Source organism: Rhinatrema bivittatum, chromosome 6 (assembly GCF_901001135.1).
Source record: "Rhinatrema bivittatum chromosome 6, aRhiBiv1.1, whole genome shotgun sequence".
Taxonomy (NCBI): Eukaryota; Metazoa; Chordata; class Amphibia; order Gymnophiona; family Rhinatrematidae; genus Rhinatrema; species Rhinatrema bivittatum.
In genome coordinates, this window is record NC_042620.1 from 114,480,849 (window position 1) to 114,495,788 (window position 14,940).

The 14,940-nt window shown below is 43.0% G+C and overlaps 1 protein-coding gene across 1 annotated transcript in view; it reads right to left on the reverse strand.

The window, feature by feature from the left end:
• LOC115093684 (dynein heavy chain 11, axonemal-like) overlaps positions 1–14,940 on the reverse strand; it is a 586,171-nt gene that overhangs the window by 470,635 nt on the left and 100,596 nt on the right. Inside the window, exons 16-17 of the mRNA XM_029605802.1 lie at positions 11,080–11,236; positions 49–194 (exon numbers count right to left, since the gene is read on the reverse strand). Of these exons, the coding sequence (XP_029461662.1) occupies positions 49–194; positions 11,080–11,236 (303 nt within the window). The remainder of the gene's footprint in view (positions 1–48; positions 195–11,079; positions 11,237–14,940) is intronic.

Consider the following 14,940-nt stretch of genomic DNA (forward strand, 5'->3'; position numbering starts at 1 on the left):
GTGCTGGTGTGCGCCAGGCTTTTAAAATTCACCTTTACGTGCACGTACCTTTTCTTCTTCTGACGAATGGCGTCTTGGATAGTTTTAACTTGAACTGCAACAACAGAAAGTACGTCCACAGAAATCCTGTTGAATTCATCAAAGCATCCCCATACTCCAGTCTGGCATAAACCTTTGTAGATATTTCCAATCGACTGATAAAAGAAGCAAATGTTGAAAATACGATCTTAGATTCATCTTTAGTTTTGAAGATACCTGAGCAAAGTACGTTGCAAGAGGGGGTTCCAGAGCCTTGTCATAACAGCTCAAGGCACGGCCAGGGCTGGTGCGTTCATTAGGCAAACTAGGCGGTTGCCTAGAGCACCACAATTTTGGGGGCAGCAAAATCCCACTAGCACAAAGCCCAAAAGCGTGCTACGCTAGAGCCAATACCAAGGAAGGGAGGGCTGTGCTAGAGCCACTGCCACGGGTAGGAGACAGTGTTGTGCTAGAGCTACTGCCAATAGGTAAATTGGGGAAGGAGGGTGCATGAGCTTCCTGTACTAGTCCTGGGCAAGGCATCCAGGTTTTGAATTGTTTTATATGGTGGTGGCTAGAATAAAATGTTTTCTTTTTATTTAGGGACATTCAAGCTCTCAATAAGCATTACTTTGTCAATAATGAATTGTCATACAACTTATTTCTGTTACACAACAGGCTAAACAATAAGTAAAGTGTTACACAGTGTCCGCAGAAGCGAAATAAAAAAAGAAATCTCCAAAATTATCTGTCGCAGAGCTAAAATTATGTCATATTTATGTAAACAATGACATCAAAGAGCTATAGTTGCAGATTCATTGCAGGCTTTTTTTTTGGCTTCAAGCAGACTGTAAGCTGTAAAAATAAGAAAGTTTGTTCAGATAACTTCTCTATCTAGCTCAGATGACCTTGGATGAAACATAGAAAGTTGCAATCATTTTGGATTCCTGAATTTTTTTGCATCAAGAATGAAATATTGTCACAATGAATAAGAAGAGGGATGTCCTAGATTTTCTCAGATCTGTAGTCACTGTTCATAAAGATCTCAAGTTCGCCAAATTCAGGCTCCATGCAAACTAGGTAAATATTTGGAAATATTCATCACTGATGGCCAAATGTTTTTTTGTCTAATAATTCCTCAAATTCATTCAAGTTGTATAGTGTAAGGGCCCTACAGACCCACTACATAAACTCCTAATTGCACGTCTTGAGCTGAAATAATAATCTATCTTGATAAAAAGTTAGGAACTTCCTGCACCCAATACACATGCTTCCAGCACAAATAACTTTATTCCCATCATTAATAAATCATATATGGGGCAGATTTATTAAATGTGTGTTAACATTAATGCATATACTAACTTCAGTTAGCACAAGCAGTAATTTAACACGTTATGTGCAAAGTCCCCAGATATGCAGGTAGGTTAAATATTAATGCACTGTATATGCTACACTGCTACACAGAATACTAATGACCGCATTATTCATTAGCACGCTATATAGAAAGGACCCCAAAGCAGAAGCTAAATTATAGTACTTTTCTAGCATTTTTAATTTAAATTTTATCCAGAGGTATAGTTAACTGCTAGCTCTTTAGTAAAGGGAATTAATGCCGTCAGCCTTCCTCCCCAAATCGAAGAAACAAAAAAACCTCATGTCCCCTGACCTACCTGATAATGCTCCTCCTAGCCATCTCTGAAGCCCCTTCCCACCAGTGCAATGACAGTAAACATTTTCTCACCTACCTGCTGGCAACAAACAGTGCCCTCACCAACCTGATCCCTTCCACCCACCCAATGACAACAGTTCCCCCAACTCCACTTTGTCCCCTATCATATCTACCCAGCTGATCAAAAAACAAATCCACTTTCCCCTCCCCATCACCCCCCCAAAGTTTCCAGATGCTTAGAGGTGAATTATAAAAGCTTGGAGTGCACCAAAATCAGGAGATATGTGCACAAGTAGGGCTCGTGCACACCCACAGAATTGTAAAAGCCGCCCAGATGTGCACGTATCCCCCACTGCATGCACATCTCACAAGTTTTCAAAAAGGGTAGGGCGTGGGCATGGTCAGGCTGGCACATGGGCATTTTGGGGCATGGGCAAGAGATGTGCACGTAAATACTTATAAGCCTGGGTGCACACCCAGATCCCCTGCTGTGAAAGGTTATTTCTGCTAGGGACGAGGAGTAAGTAAAAAAATAAAAAGAAAGAGACATTTCTCAGGGGTTTAAAGGGGTAACTTGGGGGGGGGGGGGGGGTGCAGACTATCAAACCAGGGGGATTTGGAGGACCTAGCTGTTAACTGGGCAAACTGGTGGACAAACTGGTGAAACTGGCAATAGCATGGATGTGTGCCCTTTTTAAATTCCTTGACTTACGTGGTTGAAGAAGGATTTACACACATAGGGGCCGATGAAATACACTGCGCTCAGCCGAGCGCACTGTTAACCCGCAGTCAGATGCGGGCAGAATAGGCGCTAATCAATCCCCTAATACAATAAGGGGATTAGCGCATATTCAATGCGCGTCCAATGCGGAGTGAATCTAATAGCGCTTATCACATGCAAATGCATGTGAATGAGGCTATTAGGAATTCACTCCCAATGCGAAAAACAAATGTGCGTCTCAGACACACATTTAACTGTCATCTATTAACGCCTGCCTGGAGCAGGTGTTAATAGCTGAGGTCATCTAAAAAAAAGTACAGAAAAGCAGAAAAAACTGCTTTTCAGTACTGCCTCCTACTTAATAGTCAAGCAACATTGTAATATTAAGTAGGATGAAAAATTTAAGAAGCAAAAAAAAGTAAAAAAAAAAAAAATAGACAATCGGGTTCAGGAAACAGACGCTCAACTGCAAGCGTTTGCTTCCTGAACCCTTGGCGTCGGTTTTCCTTATTGGCGGACAGACATCAAGAAAACCGATATCGGGTTTATCAGCTTGGTTTTCCTTACCGGCGGACGACTGAGTCACGAAAACAGACGCTGATAAACCCAGCATCGGTTTTCCTTGCTGGCGGACGACTGAGTCACGAAAACCACCTTTATGCAAAATTAGGAAAATGTACTTTCAAACAGGAGGAACTCCTGTCGCTTGAATATTTCATTTCTTGGCAAGGCCTACACATGGACCCAGAAAAACTGAAAGCCAACCTGGAATGGCCCCAACCCATGGGCCTCAAAGCCCTGCAGCACTTCCTTGGGTTTGTAAACTATTATAGAAAATTCATTCACGTCTACTTTTCTTTGGCCGCATCCCTCACCGCTCTTACCAAAAAGGGTTGAGATACCAAGAATTGGACTGATAGCACCATTCAAGCTTTTCAGTGCCTCAAGGAGAAATTCACCCATGATCCGTACCTGCACCATCCAGACCCTTTCAAGACATTCATACTGGAGGTAGATGCCTCTACCCTCAGGATGGGGGCTGTGTTCTTACAGCATAACAACCATGGAACCCTCATGACATGCTCCTATTTCTCTAAGAAGTTTACTTTCATAGAGAGAAATTACACCATTGGAGATTGTGAATTGCTAGTAGTAAAACTAGCCTTGGAACAATGATGTCATTTGTTGGAAGGGGCCAGACACCCTCTGACTATCTACATGGACCACAAAAATCTGGAACATTTGGCACAAGCTCAATGTCTGAACCCATGGCAAACCTGCTGGTCACTATTTTTCAACCAGTTTGTCTTCAAACTACAATAACGCCCAGCAGAGAAAAACTGATGGGCCAATGCCTTCTCACTTTCCTTTGATCCTGTAGGCTCCCTGGAGCTCCCACTACATTTCATCAACCCCACAAGGATTGTGGTTGTTGCCGTGGTGACAATTCCACCAGGGAAGATCTACATTCCTCAACATCTACGTTAGAATGTTCTTCAATGGGCCCATGACTCCCTTCTGGTGGTGTACCCACCTAAGTCCTGCTGGCCACCAGAACCCAAGAGCTCAACCTGTGACAGAGGTGGCTAGTATAGACGAAACTCCAATCTGGACTGCTTCAGAGCATGTTCACCAGCTGTCAGTGTGGGCCTTGTAGGTTCGCCTACAAGGCTATGTCAACTAAGCCACAGCAGCAAGGACTCACTCTCATGACACTCATCACATTGTAATTCTGTTTACTCATTCCTTTCTGAGGGCCAAGCCCACACCAAACACGTTACAATAGGCTTAATAAATGACTTCAAAAATGCCTATATGTTTTGTACTGCTGTTCTCATCTCTATTTAAGCTACTGTTTGTAAGCTTTACAATATACTGGATAATAAAAAATTTTAAATTAAAAAAAAAAATTTACTCTGATAATATACCTGTAGAAACGCTGTGAAATAGGACCTTCATATACTTGTGGGTAATGTGCTCAAATAGAACAAACAAACACACACTTTTCACTTTTTCACCCATATTATAATCATTGATCCAAAATGTATATAATTGATCAAATTATATTTTTTATGCAATTAAATCAAAAAAAGGCTGAAGAAATCCCCAACATATCTCTTTAGTGCAAGTTTCCCCAATATGGTCTGTGTTTTGGACTCTTGAGAAGTAGATTATAGCTGATGTTTCCGGGTCTATGACCGCGTCATAGAACCCCTGCTGTCCCCCACTCTCACTTCTCTCTGGAAATGTCTTCTTCACATAGTTCACTGCCATCTTTGATCCTATCCTCATCCTAAAAAATTCCTGCTGGCAATAACCAAGAATTTATCTCCACTGCTATTGATATCTGTTACAACTGTCGCTGCCCGACGTCTCCACTCCACCCACCTTACCTTTTTTGCGACTCCTCCCGCGGTTGATGGACGTCTGGCTGCCGCGGCGTCTGCCTGCCATCCTCTCTGGTGTCCCTGGTCTGGCTTGGGCGCTGCATCCCACCATGTTGTCCAGGTACCATAGGGCACACGCGCCGCGTGGCTCTGCTTCCTATTCTCTCTTTGGCACGAACCTCAGGGGCGTCCCCCTGTGATGACGTCACGCATCCCGGATACAAAAGGCTACACTTTTTGCTAGCTATTGAGTTAGCAAAGGAACTCCTTACGGATGGGATTATCTCTCCGTACCTAGCTACTCTGCCTCTCCAACTTTTGGACTTTATCCTAATGGGGTACCTGCTCCCCGGGGGCCTCTCTCATTTCTTTCAGGTCGCTATCAGGAACCGGTACTCGCTCCTCGAGGGCCCATGTTCCCTGACTCGCTACCTGAGCTTATCGCTTCTGCTTGGAAGAAACTGCTGCCTACATCATCAGTGAGTTACCAACTTTATTTCCTCAGAGCTGTTTCCTAGAACCAGGTACTCGCTCCTCGAGGGCCTGCCTCTATTCCAGCTTCTGTGTCACCTTCCGGGAGAAACCGCTGTGTGAGTAACTTTACCAATGAGGCTCTATACCAGAACTCTGTGTATGTTCCACTGTACTCACTATCTCAGTTTTCTCCACTACAGCACAGCCATAGAGGGAGTCGCTGTTCCAGTATCCTGAGGAACCCTAAGCCCAGCCGGGCTTCATCTCTACTCATACTGCCACCTCTGGTGGCTTCTCAACTCTGTCTAATAAAAGATATAACTCTGTGTTGTATGTCCCAAAGCTGAGCCTGACCTGTGGCCCCTCACGGGACTTTCCCCCGTGGGTGTGGTCAGCTGCCACAGTGTCCAAGGGTCCACCTAAAACCTTACAAACAATAACAATATCTTCCAATGAATCTTCAAACAATATCTTTTTGTGTGTACATTTCAGTCCTGTAGATCTCATCCATCGATATATGATTTTGTTTTTAGAATTTGGCTCATTTCTTCGGAATTTGATAGCTTTGCTTGTCTGATGGATGCCCAGAATTGTGCCAAGGATTCTTTGAGATATAGGTAATCTGCATCCCACGCATCAGTTTTGAAATCATTTATTTGTTTGTTAAACTTGCAGTAATTTGGACTTCATTTGTTATTTAGTAGCACTACAATAGGTCTAATATCTTATAGGTTCCATGTATCTTTTTTGCAGGATTGTCTGGTCAGCAACACAGCGGTGCATAAAATGTAATATACATATTTTTGAAAGGGACATTTTTACCTCAGATGACTGTACTCTGAATATCCTTTTTCAAGTAAAATCTGTTATAAATGCATAATTTGTAATGGTGTGAGGGGAGAGCGGGAAGGAGAGAGGGCGGGATGCAAGGTTGTAAGATTTGCCTAGGGGTACCTAATACACTTCAATGCACCCTGATTGGGTAGGAGGGAGTATAGCAAACTGTTTTTGCCATCAATGTATAGGGGTGGGATTGGGACAGGTGGATGCACTATTCGTTGCCATCAGGTGGGTGAGAGGAGGGATTGGGTTGGTGGGTGGACTATTTGTTGTCATTAAGTAGGAGAAGGAGGAATTTGGTGGCAAGTGTTTCTTTTTTTTGCACTTTGGGTAGTGGGAGAGGAGTTTGTACATGGGGCCAAAGGGGATCCCTGGGGCAGGAGCAACTGGGGATCGCTCCTGCCCTCAGGATCCTCGGTAGTCTACAGTGAGGAGGAGAGTAAGGGAGAGGAGGATCTGGGGGCTTGGAGATCTTTGAAACTCAGGGGAAACAGGGGACATTGCAGCTTGAAGCTCCTTTAAAGCTTGGACAAGGGGAGGGGGGGCAAGGATCCTTAACATTTGGGGCTATTTCCTCAGTGAAGATGGGGGACTGGTGGGGTAGGAGGCAGCTTAATGTCCTCAAGAGAAAGCATCACTCCAGTTTTCCAGTGATAAGGTGGCCTGATAGCTCCGATGTACTTAAATCAGAGCAAAGCAGCATCAGAAAAGGATGTGCTGCATGTAAATGTTTGATTAAAAAAAAACAAACCTCTGGAGTTCTGGAAATAAATAAATAAACAAACATCTTCTTGATCTTGACAGAGTGTTTATTGATACAAACTTCTGAAAGATTTGCTATTTGTTTAACTTTCTATTTGTGTTGCACAGCAGGCAAATCAGTAACACAGGAGAGTCTATGTACAAATAAAAAATGAAAATTAAAACCTAAGAACAAAGCTGTTCTTTTTCATTTTGTTATTAATTTTTTTAAAATTCTTTACGAAATAAGAGCAATTAACAAAACTGAAGAATATTGAATACAATTAATTATAACATCTCTGGTAGTTAATCAATTTCCACAAAATAAGACAAAGACACTTATTACAGTGAATCTGAATCAAAAGCAATATAGCTTCACTCCTACAGTAATTCCACAACCATATCATCTCATCAGCAGTGCTGACTATAAAATTAAGAGAGGACAATTAGTCAATCAACCTACAACTGAATTAATAGAATGAGAGGAATCAGCAAGCAAGACTGCCTCTAATGAACATTAGTGTCCTATAACAATCTTCTCCATCAACTTCAGCTGGTATTCTATTGTTGTACAGCAGAAAACTGAAAATTGTCTAATCAGATTTGTAAATTGGGAACATAAGAAATTGTCATACTGGGTCAGACCAAAGGTCCAGCAAGCCCAGCATCCTGTTCCCAACAGGGGAAGAGGAGGCAGAGCAGAATTAAGAAGTTTGGGGCCCTGGCACAGGAAAAATCCAAGGCCTTTCTCTCAGTCAATAGGTTTAGAAGTTGCACTCCAAAGATATGCATGTCTACATCAATCATACATCAATCAAGCTCTGTCTCTCTCTCTGTATATATATGTGTGTATGTCTATATGTTCATATATACATAAAGGGTCAATATTCAAAACTGACCGTTTAAGTAACGTAGCCGGTTGAACTTATCTGACTAAATTATGATATATATTCAGCGGCATGGCTATGCCGCTGAATATAGGCTTATAATTGAGCACTTAGCTATAGAAGTCTAACAGGGCAAATTTAGGCCTGCTCTATGGCACATCTAGCTTAGCCATACAACTTATGAGGCTAAGCCCAAATATTGGCAGTTAGCCAAATAAATTGTACAGCTAACTCGCTCTGCCCCAATCCGCCTACTTTATGCCCACATCTTATGTGGCTATCTTTATAATCTTTATCTACCTTATAAATGGGCTCTGACCGACGGCCCGCAAATGCGCAGTAGAGAGCAGCTCTACCGCGCATGTGCGGGCCAGCACGTTGGTCAGAGCCGTGCGTAAAAAAATAAAAAAAAAATGGCGGTGGCGGTAGCGGGCGGCGGTGGCGACAGCGGGCGGCGGCGGTAGCGGCCAGTAGCGAGGGAGGGAGGGACGGACGGACTGAGTGGGAGGGAGGGACGGAGAGAGAGAGTGGGTGGGAGGGACTGAGTGGGAGGGACGGAGAGAGAGAATGGGTGGGAGGGAGTGAGTGAGGGGGGACTGAGGGAGAGGGAGTGAGTGGGACTGAGTGAGTGAGAGGGGGGGAGGGAGAGTGGGACTGAGTGAGTGAGAGGGGGGAGGGAGAGTGGGACTGAGTGAAAGGGAGAGGGGGGACTGAGAGGGAGGGAGGGAGTGGGACTGAGAGGGAGGGAGTGGGACTGAGTGAGAGGGAGTGAGTGGGACTGAGCAAGAGAGAGGGAGGGAGTGAGTGAGACTGAGTGGGAGGGAGGGAGGAGGTGGTGAAGAGTGAGGGGAGAGAGAATGAGGGGGAGGTGAGAGACAGAGGGATGTAGCCCGTTTTAACGGGCTTAACGGCTTGTAACCATATAAGGGACTTAAACAAATAAGCTGCAGCCACTGAATATGGGCACATATTCAGCAGCCGCTACTTAGCTGTATAAGTACCGCTTATCCGGCTAAATAGCACTGAATGCGTTTTGAATAGCAGGTCCATTATTTATAGAGATAGAAAGAGTGTGCGAGAGAGGAAGACTGTGAGTAGCAGGGACAAGCAGAGATGTGTGAGACCTTGTCAGAGACAGAGAGACTGTGAGTGAAAGGGAAAGAGTAGGTGTGTATGTCAGAGAGAGTCAGAGACACACACTGATTGTAAGAGAGACTGTATTAACTGTGAGAAAGACAAACAGAGACAGACTGAGATTTTAAGAAATCCTGAATGGAAGAGATGGAGACCAAGTAATAGAGATATACATAAGAGATACAGCAGCTGTGAAAAAGAGCTGTGACAATTTATGATTTTTTTTTCTATATGATATTTTCCCTCTTTCCAGCCTTTCAATCCACCCATGCTCATTTCTTGATTGTAGGTAACTTTACCTTCTCCCTCCTTCTGTGCCTCCAGGAGTGGACAAATGACTCCTCTCCCTTTCTTCTTATCTGGGGATATCAGGCTGTGGCTTAGATGTTGGACCGATTGCTCACGCCAGAAGTGATGCTGGGTTGTAGTCTGATCTTCTTCTTGGGGAGCATCTGGATGGCTCCTGTTCATTGAACTGGGAGTCTTGCTGGGCCATAGCTGTTTCACTTCCTCAGCGAGTCCTCTTCATTGGCCCAGAAGCAGTACTGGGTTTCAGCGACTCTTCTCCTTGGGATGACAACTCACTTTGGTACAGGACCAGTGGTGAGTTAAAAACAGCTCCCTTCCTTAGAGGTGGCTTCTCTCTGCAGTACAGAAGTGTAGCTGGGACTAGGACCAAGATACCCCTGTCTTCAAGGGTGGTTCCTTTCATCATTGTTTTCCCTTTCCACAAGGTTGGATTAATGCCAGTGCTACAGCTACACATGTGCATACTCTCTGTTTTGCTCAGTATAGGTGGCTGGTGTTTAACAGCCAAGTGCCCCCGGCCTGTGTTTCAACAGCACCGTCAATGATCTAGCAGTAGCGAGAAGGACTGCATGAGGAATAGTTTTCACATTGTTATAGTCTAAACCAGGAGTCTCCAAACTTGGTCTTCAAAGGCAACAACCCAACTGGGTTTTCAGAATTTCCACAATGAATATGCACAAGATTTATTTGAATCAATGCATGCAAATATATTTCATGCATATTCATTGTGGCAATCCTGAAAATCTGATTGGGTGGCAGCCCTTGAAGGCCAAATTTGGGGACCCCTGGTTTAGATTTCCAATAATTTCAAAGCAGTAATTCAAGCAAAGGATTCTAAACACAATGGCCTCCTTTTTCATAAATTCCTGTATCACATAAATGACAGAATATATGGAAATATTAAGCTCAGGACATTTTTTCCTATGCTGAAAAAAAGATGTTCAGGCCAGCACTACATAACTTTTCATATTCCTCCAAATTAAAAAAAAAATCAAGACCAATTTGTTTTGCCAAGCAATCTAGACATGTTCATTATTATTATAAGTGACCAGAAATGGGCCAGACACAAAAGGGATCTTAATGAGAGGGCAAAGGAGAGAGAAGTTCAAAGAACAGAATTTGTGGCAGGCACAGAAGGCAGGTATAAATGGGCAGACTAGGTGGAGTATGTGGTTTTTATCTGCTGACATCTTCTATGTTTATAATTAAATTAATTCCTCAAGCTGACCTGACAGACTAAGATGACCACTTTGAAGCAAGCATGTGCGCACTCACATACGCTGGAATTTTAAATCAGCCACGCGAGTGTGTGCGTATAATATAAAATACGCCTAGCGCACATACGTGTGCTCCTAATTTTAAGGCGGTTACCCGAGGAAACATTATTCGCGTATCTTTCCGTAGCAAGTCAGCACATTTTAAAACACGTGCACGTGAAGAAAATAACCACTTTGACCATTTAGTCCACCAGTTTGCCCAGTATATCTCTAGATCATCAAGTCTTCAGCCTAAACTCCCCCCAGTTTACCCAGACCCCTCACCTAGTCCGTTTTTCGGCTATAATGAGTTTTGGTTTTTTTTCCATACTTACACTCAATAATGAGCAGAAGTAAATGTGTGCAGGTAACAGCCCAACGCGCACTGCGTTTGCCGCTTTTAAAATCGGGACTTATGCCGATACCCTTTTAAAATTTGCCTCTAAGATTGTAATATTTTATGGTGCTAATGTTTAGCGCTGTTAAAACTCACTATACAGTGTCACATGCACAGACCAGTTTTTCTTTCTTTTTCACTGAGCCATAACAGATCAGAAATCCAGAACTTACCCTGCCACAAAATTCAGACAATTAATTTATTGATATAATCCTAATGAATTTCTACATTGCTCAGGTGAAATACCTTGTAGTCCATTTGTTCCGAACAGTTGAAAACATACACCATAATTCCCAAAGAGCGACCCAAGTCTTTGGTTGTTTCTGTTTTTCCTGTCCCAGCCGGGCCTGAGAGTGCACCACTCATAGTCAAGTGAAGAGACTGGGTCAATGTGATGTAACATCTGCAGAAAAACAATAAATCAAGCACAGTCATTGTAAAAAGTCTCTAAAAAAAAATTCATCACTGGTTAACTTCACAATTTAACATAATCAGGGCATTCGGTTCTGCCACATTTGGAAGAAAATCATGAAAGGTTCCATTCACTCAAATTCTTTTTTGTCTCTAGAGAGGGAATAGCGGAAAAAATATTGAACGGCAAGAGTTGTAAAAGCAGATGCTCCGGAGCTATAGCGAAATGAAAATATTTGCTAGTATACAAGATACGGGGGGGGGGGGGGGGGGGGGGCGGGGGGAGGGAAGCCTCAACTAATGCTCCAGTAATGACCTCCACACTGCCCACAGTCATAGCTGAAGGTGCTGAAAAAGTTATTGCAAGACGTTTTTACAAGTTACAGATTTGGGTGAATCAAACCCTGAACAGCCAAACTTCTAAAGTTTCAAAACATGCAACTAAAAATGAAAGGCCATCACAAACAAGTTCCTTCAAATATAGAGTGAATGTTTGGTACCATGTCAGTGGGCCAAGCTGAGCTGCATTCCTGAAGACATAGTCCTGCTTTTCTCAGGGAACTCAATAAGAAAAATCAGAAATACATCTCCTTCATTTAAAGAGTAAAACTTGTTCCCCCTTCATATGGTGCTATGTGGGCATTTTATTCAACAGTGGCTCTTGTATTCAACTTTCATTTTCAAAAATCCATGGTTAATGAAAGGGAAAGGTTATCTCTGGTAAAATGCATGATATAACTTCAAACAGCAACTTTAATCATGTTTTAAAAGCAACCTATGGAGCTAATATGCCTAATAATACAGCACATGTAATATTAAACGCTACTTTTCACAGAACCAATTTTAATGAGTAGCGCACTACATAACTGTGCTTTTCTCTTTAAAAGACTGAAGCATGCGCAGAACTGCATGTTATAAAATCGGATGTACATTTGTGCGCGCCGGGTAGTGCACATAAATGTACCCCCCGTGCGCTTCTTTAAAAATCTACCCCATAGAGTTTACAAAAAACATTCAGAAAAAGAGGAGGGGAAGTTTTTTATCTTTTATTTCCCTATCACTGTACAGTGGCAGCAGTCCAGCCTAGGTGGAATGCAGACTTCTGCTTGTGGGTGCAGTGAATACTGCTTACTGTGCAGGATTGATCAGAGAAAACTCTTGTTGCCTGGGACTCCTGGAAAATTTGGGGCTCAAAACCTGCCCCAAGATGAGGAAAGTTGAAACCTTTGAGCCAGCTCAGGGAGAAAGCCATTTCACACTTAAATACTCATTGGATTTTCTTTCTATATGTGTTACATCAATCTGCAAGGGGCCTGATGAGTGGTGTGCACATTTATAGACTGTGACTGGGGAATTAGTTTTCTGAGTACTCAAGGAGAAACCAGTTTTATGGGTACAGCTATGTTGGTTACAATGTTGAAATTACTTCATACAGGGCTTATGGATGCTAGAGTTGCATGGTGCCTGCATTATTATTCCTAGCACCATATATTTGCATTTGGAAGGATTCATTGCTGAGTGCTTCTCCAGCCTGCAGGTGGTGCTGTGGGCCACTTGACAATCTGTCTAGTCCTCCCTGCTGTGCACTCTTCACTTTCCCCTGGCAGCCATCTTGTTTACTGTATAGGCTTGTGCTCATATTGAGGCTGTCTCAACAATGTTGCCAGAGCTTGGTCCTACCTTCCCGGTCCTTGTACTCTGGCTCCACTTCTGTTTCCAGAAGACGTCAATATTATTGGCTTCTACATTCAGTTTCCACATTCAGCACTCCTGCTTGTTCTTTTTCCTGGGTTCCTGGAATTCTGGTTAGTTCCTGCTCCTTAGTCTGTGCCTGGTTTCTCAGTCCTTGTTCATGTTGGCGGCTACCCCTGTTTCTCGTGCCTTGCCGCCACCAGCAGGGAAGGTAGCTCGCTTAGGCTGAATTCCATCTACCATCAGTGGCCTGGATTTGACTCTCCTAGGATTAGGCTGCTCATTCCTGGGGCAACCCACAGATTACAACCCTCACAGCTTTATAGTGTTGCCAGTTACCTGTTATGTCATACTGGTTAACCACATTGTTTTTCTACCACCTCCTGTTTTGCTCACTATTCACTAGTAAAGATGTATTCACTGTTTTCTCTGTATGGTGACTGCATATTTTCAGTGGTGATTTTACTAGCGGTAACCTGCCCCAGGGTGTAGGGTGTGAGAGGAAACTATTTAGTGGGCATGGGGCTCATCTCTCTCAATGTTATTCAAAGACTCTGCACCCCCATTTTGCCCCTCAGTCATAGGTACAGGTGAGGGGTTTCTGTTATAGACACTTCCCCCCCCCCCCCCCTCTTCATGGCAGGATTTCCCTATATTACCAGAGGGGGATGCCACATAAGTACAATAAAAATGAAATAAACATTTCAGAGTACATTGGTTTCTGATGCACCTGAAGCCAACAAGATAAGCGCTCAGCTGTAACATTTTTCATAGTTTAATTGTCCCAGACCACTTCCCTTACCACCCCTCCCCTCATGAAGCAACCAGACCATCTTCTTGAGCATGAAAACATAGGGCTGAAGTGCCAAAAGCGAACATGTGTTAACATTTCAGAACCAGACTATGGGCACGCGGAGAAGACTTTGAATATAGTTGTTCCATGTAGTAAGGAAGGTTCTCTGTTGCACAAAGTCATCTTTACTCACTAAATTCCCCATCTGCATCATATTTTGGAATGAATTACACCATTGCCTGAAGAAAGGAGGTGTTTTCTCTCTCTATACCAGCAATATACATTTTTTCCCCAATATGAAGGCCTTCCTGACCCACAGTTTTCCCCCTATATCCCCAAGTGATCGAACTGAGATACTGTTAAACAATAACAAATCAACTGTGCAATTAACAGAATGACCCCACATAGTACCAAGAAAGCTGGTGATCTTTTGCTAAAATCGATTAACTGGGGGTCAAGACCAAAAAACCTGAGTTATTGAACCAGGAGAGGTTTGACACTTCCCACACACATAGCTTATCTGTGAGGTACACTTTATATGCCCTCACAGGAGTAACATAAGCTCTAAGGCCTATTTTTCCTGAAAGGTCTGTAAGTCTCTTGAAACACTGTATTAATCTATCAGCAGGACAAGAATTGGGCATATTCCTGCACCACAAAGTTGCCAAATAATGCATGGATTATTCTCATCCAGGTTTGAAAGGCTTTATACAATCAAGAAACTGATGCCTTCTCCACTTCCTCCCAGAAAAAGAAATTCTCCAACTTCAAGATCAAATGAAAACTAAGATAATTTTTGTTTAAGGAATGGAGGTAATGCTTCAATTGTAAATATGCAAAATAAACCTCGTTATCTAAATCATACTGTTCCTTTAACTGAAGGAATGATACCATTCCTTCCTTGTCCCCCATTACATGTTTCAATAGAGTAATCCCTGCCTTAGTTCATTTGAAAAAAGGTTTGATTTGATTTCCTGATACAAAATCTGAATTACCATGGATATGCCTATCCATGGTAATAAAAAAGGGGAGGTCTCCGAGCCAATGCCATATGCTTCAACAATTCTCTTTCAGGTATTTCTAAGAGGAACCAACAGCACGTTATTACAAACACTCTTTGACAATTTATTCCCCTTAGCATGTAGCACAAAATTCAAGGACAAAGGGGCCACCATCGCACTCTCTAACTGGACATTAGCATAAATTGAGTT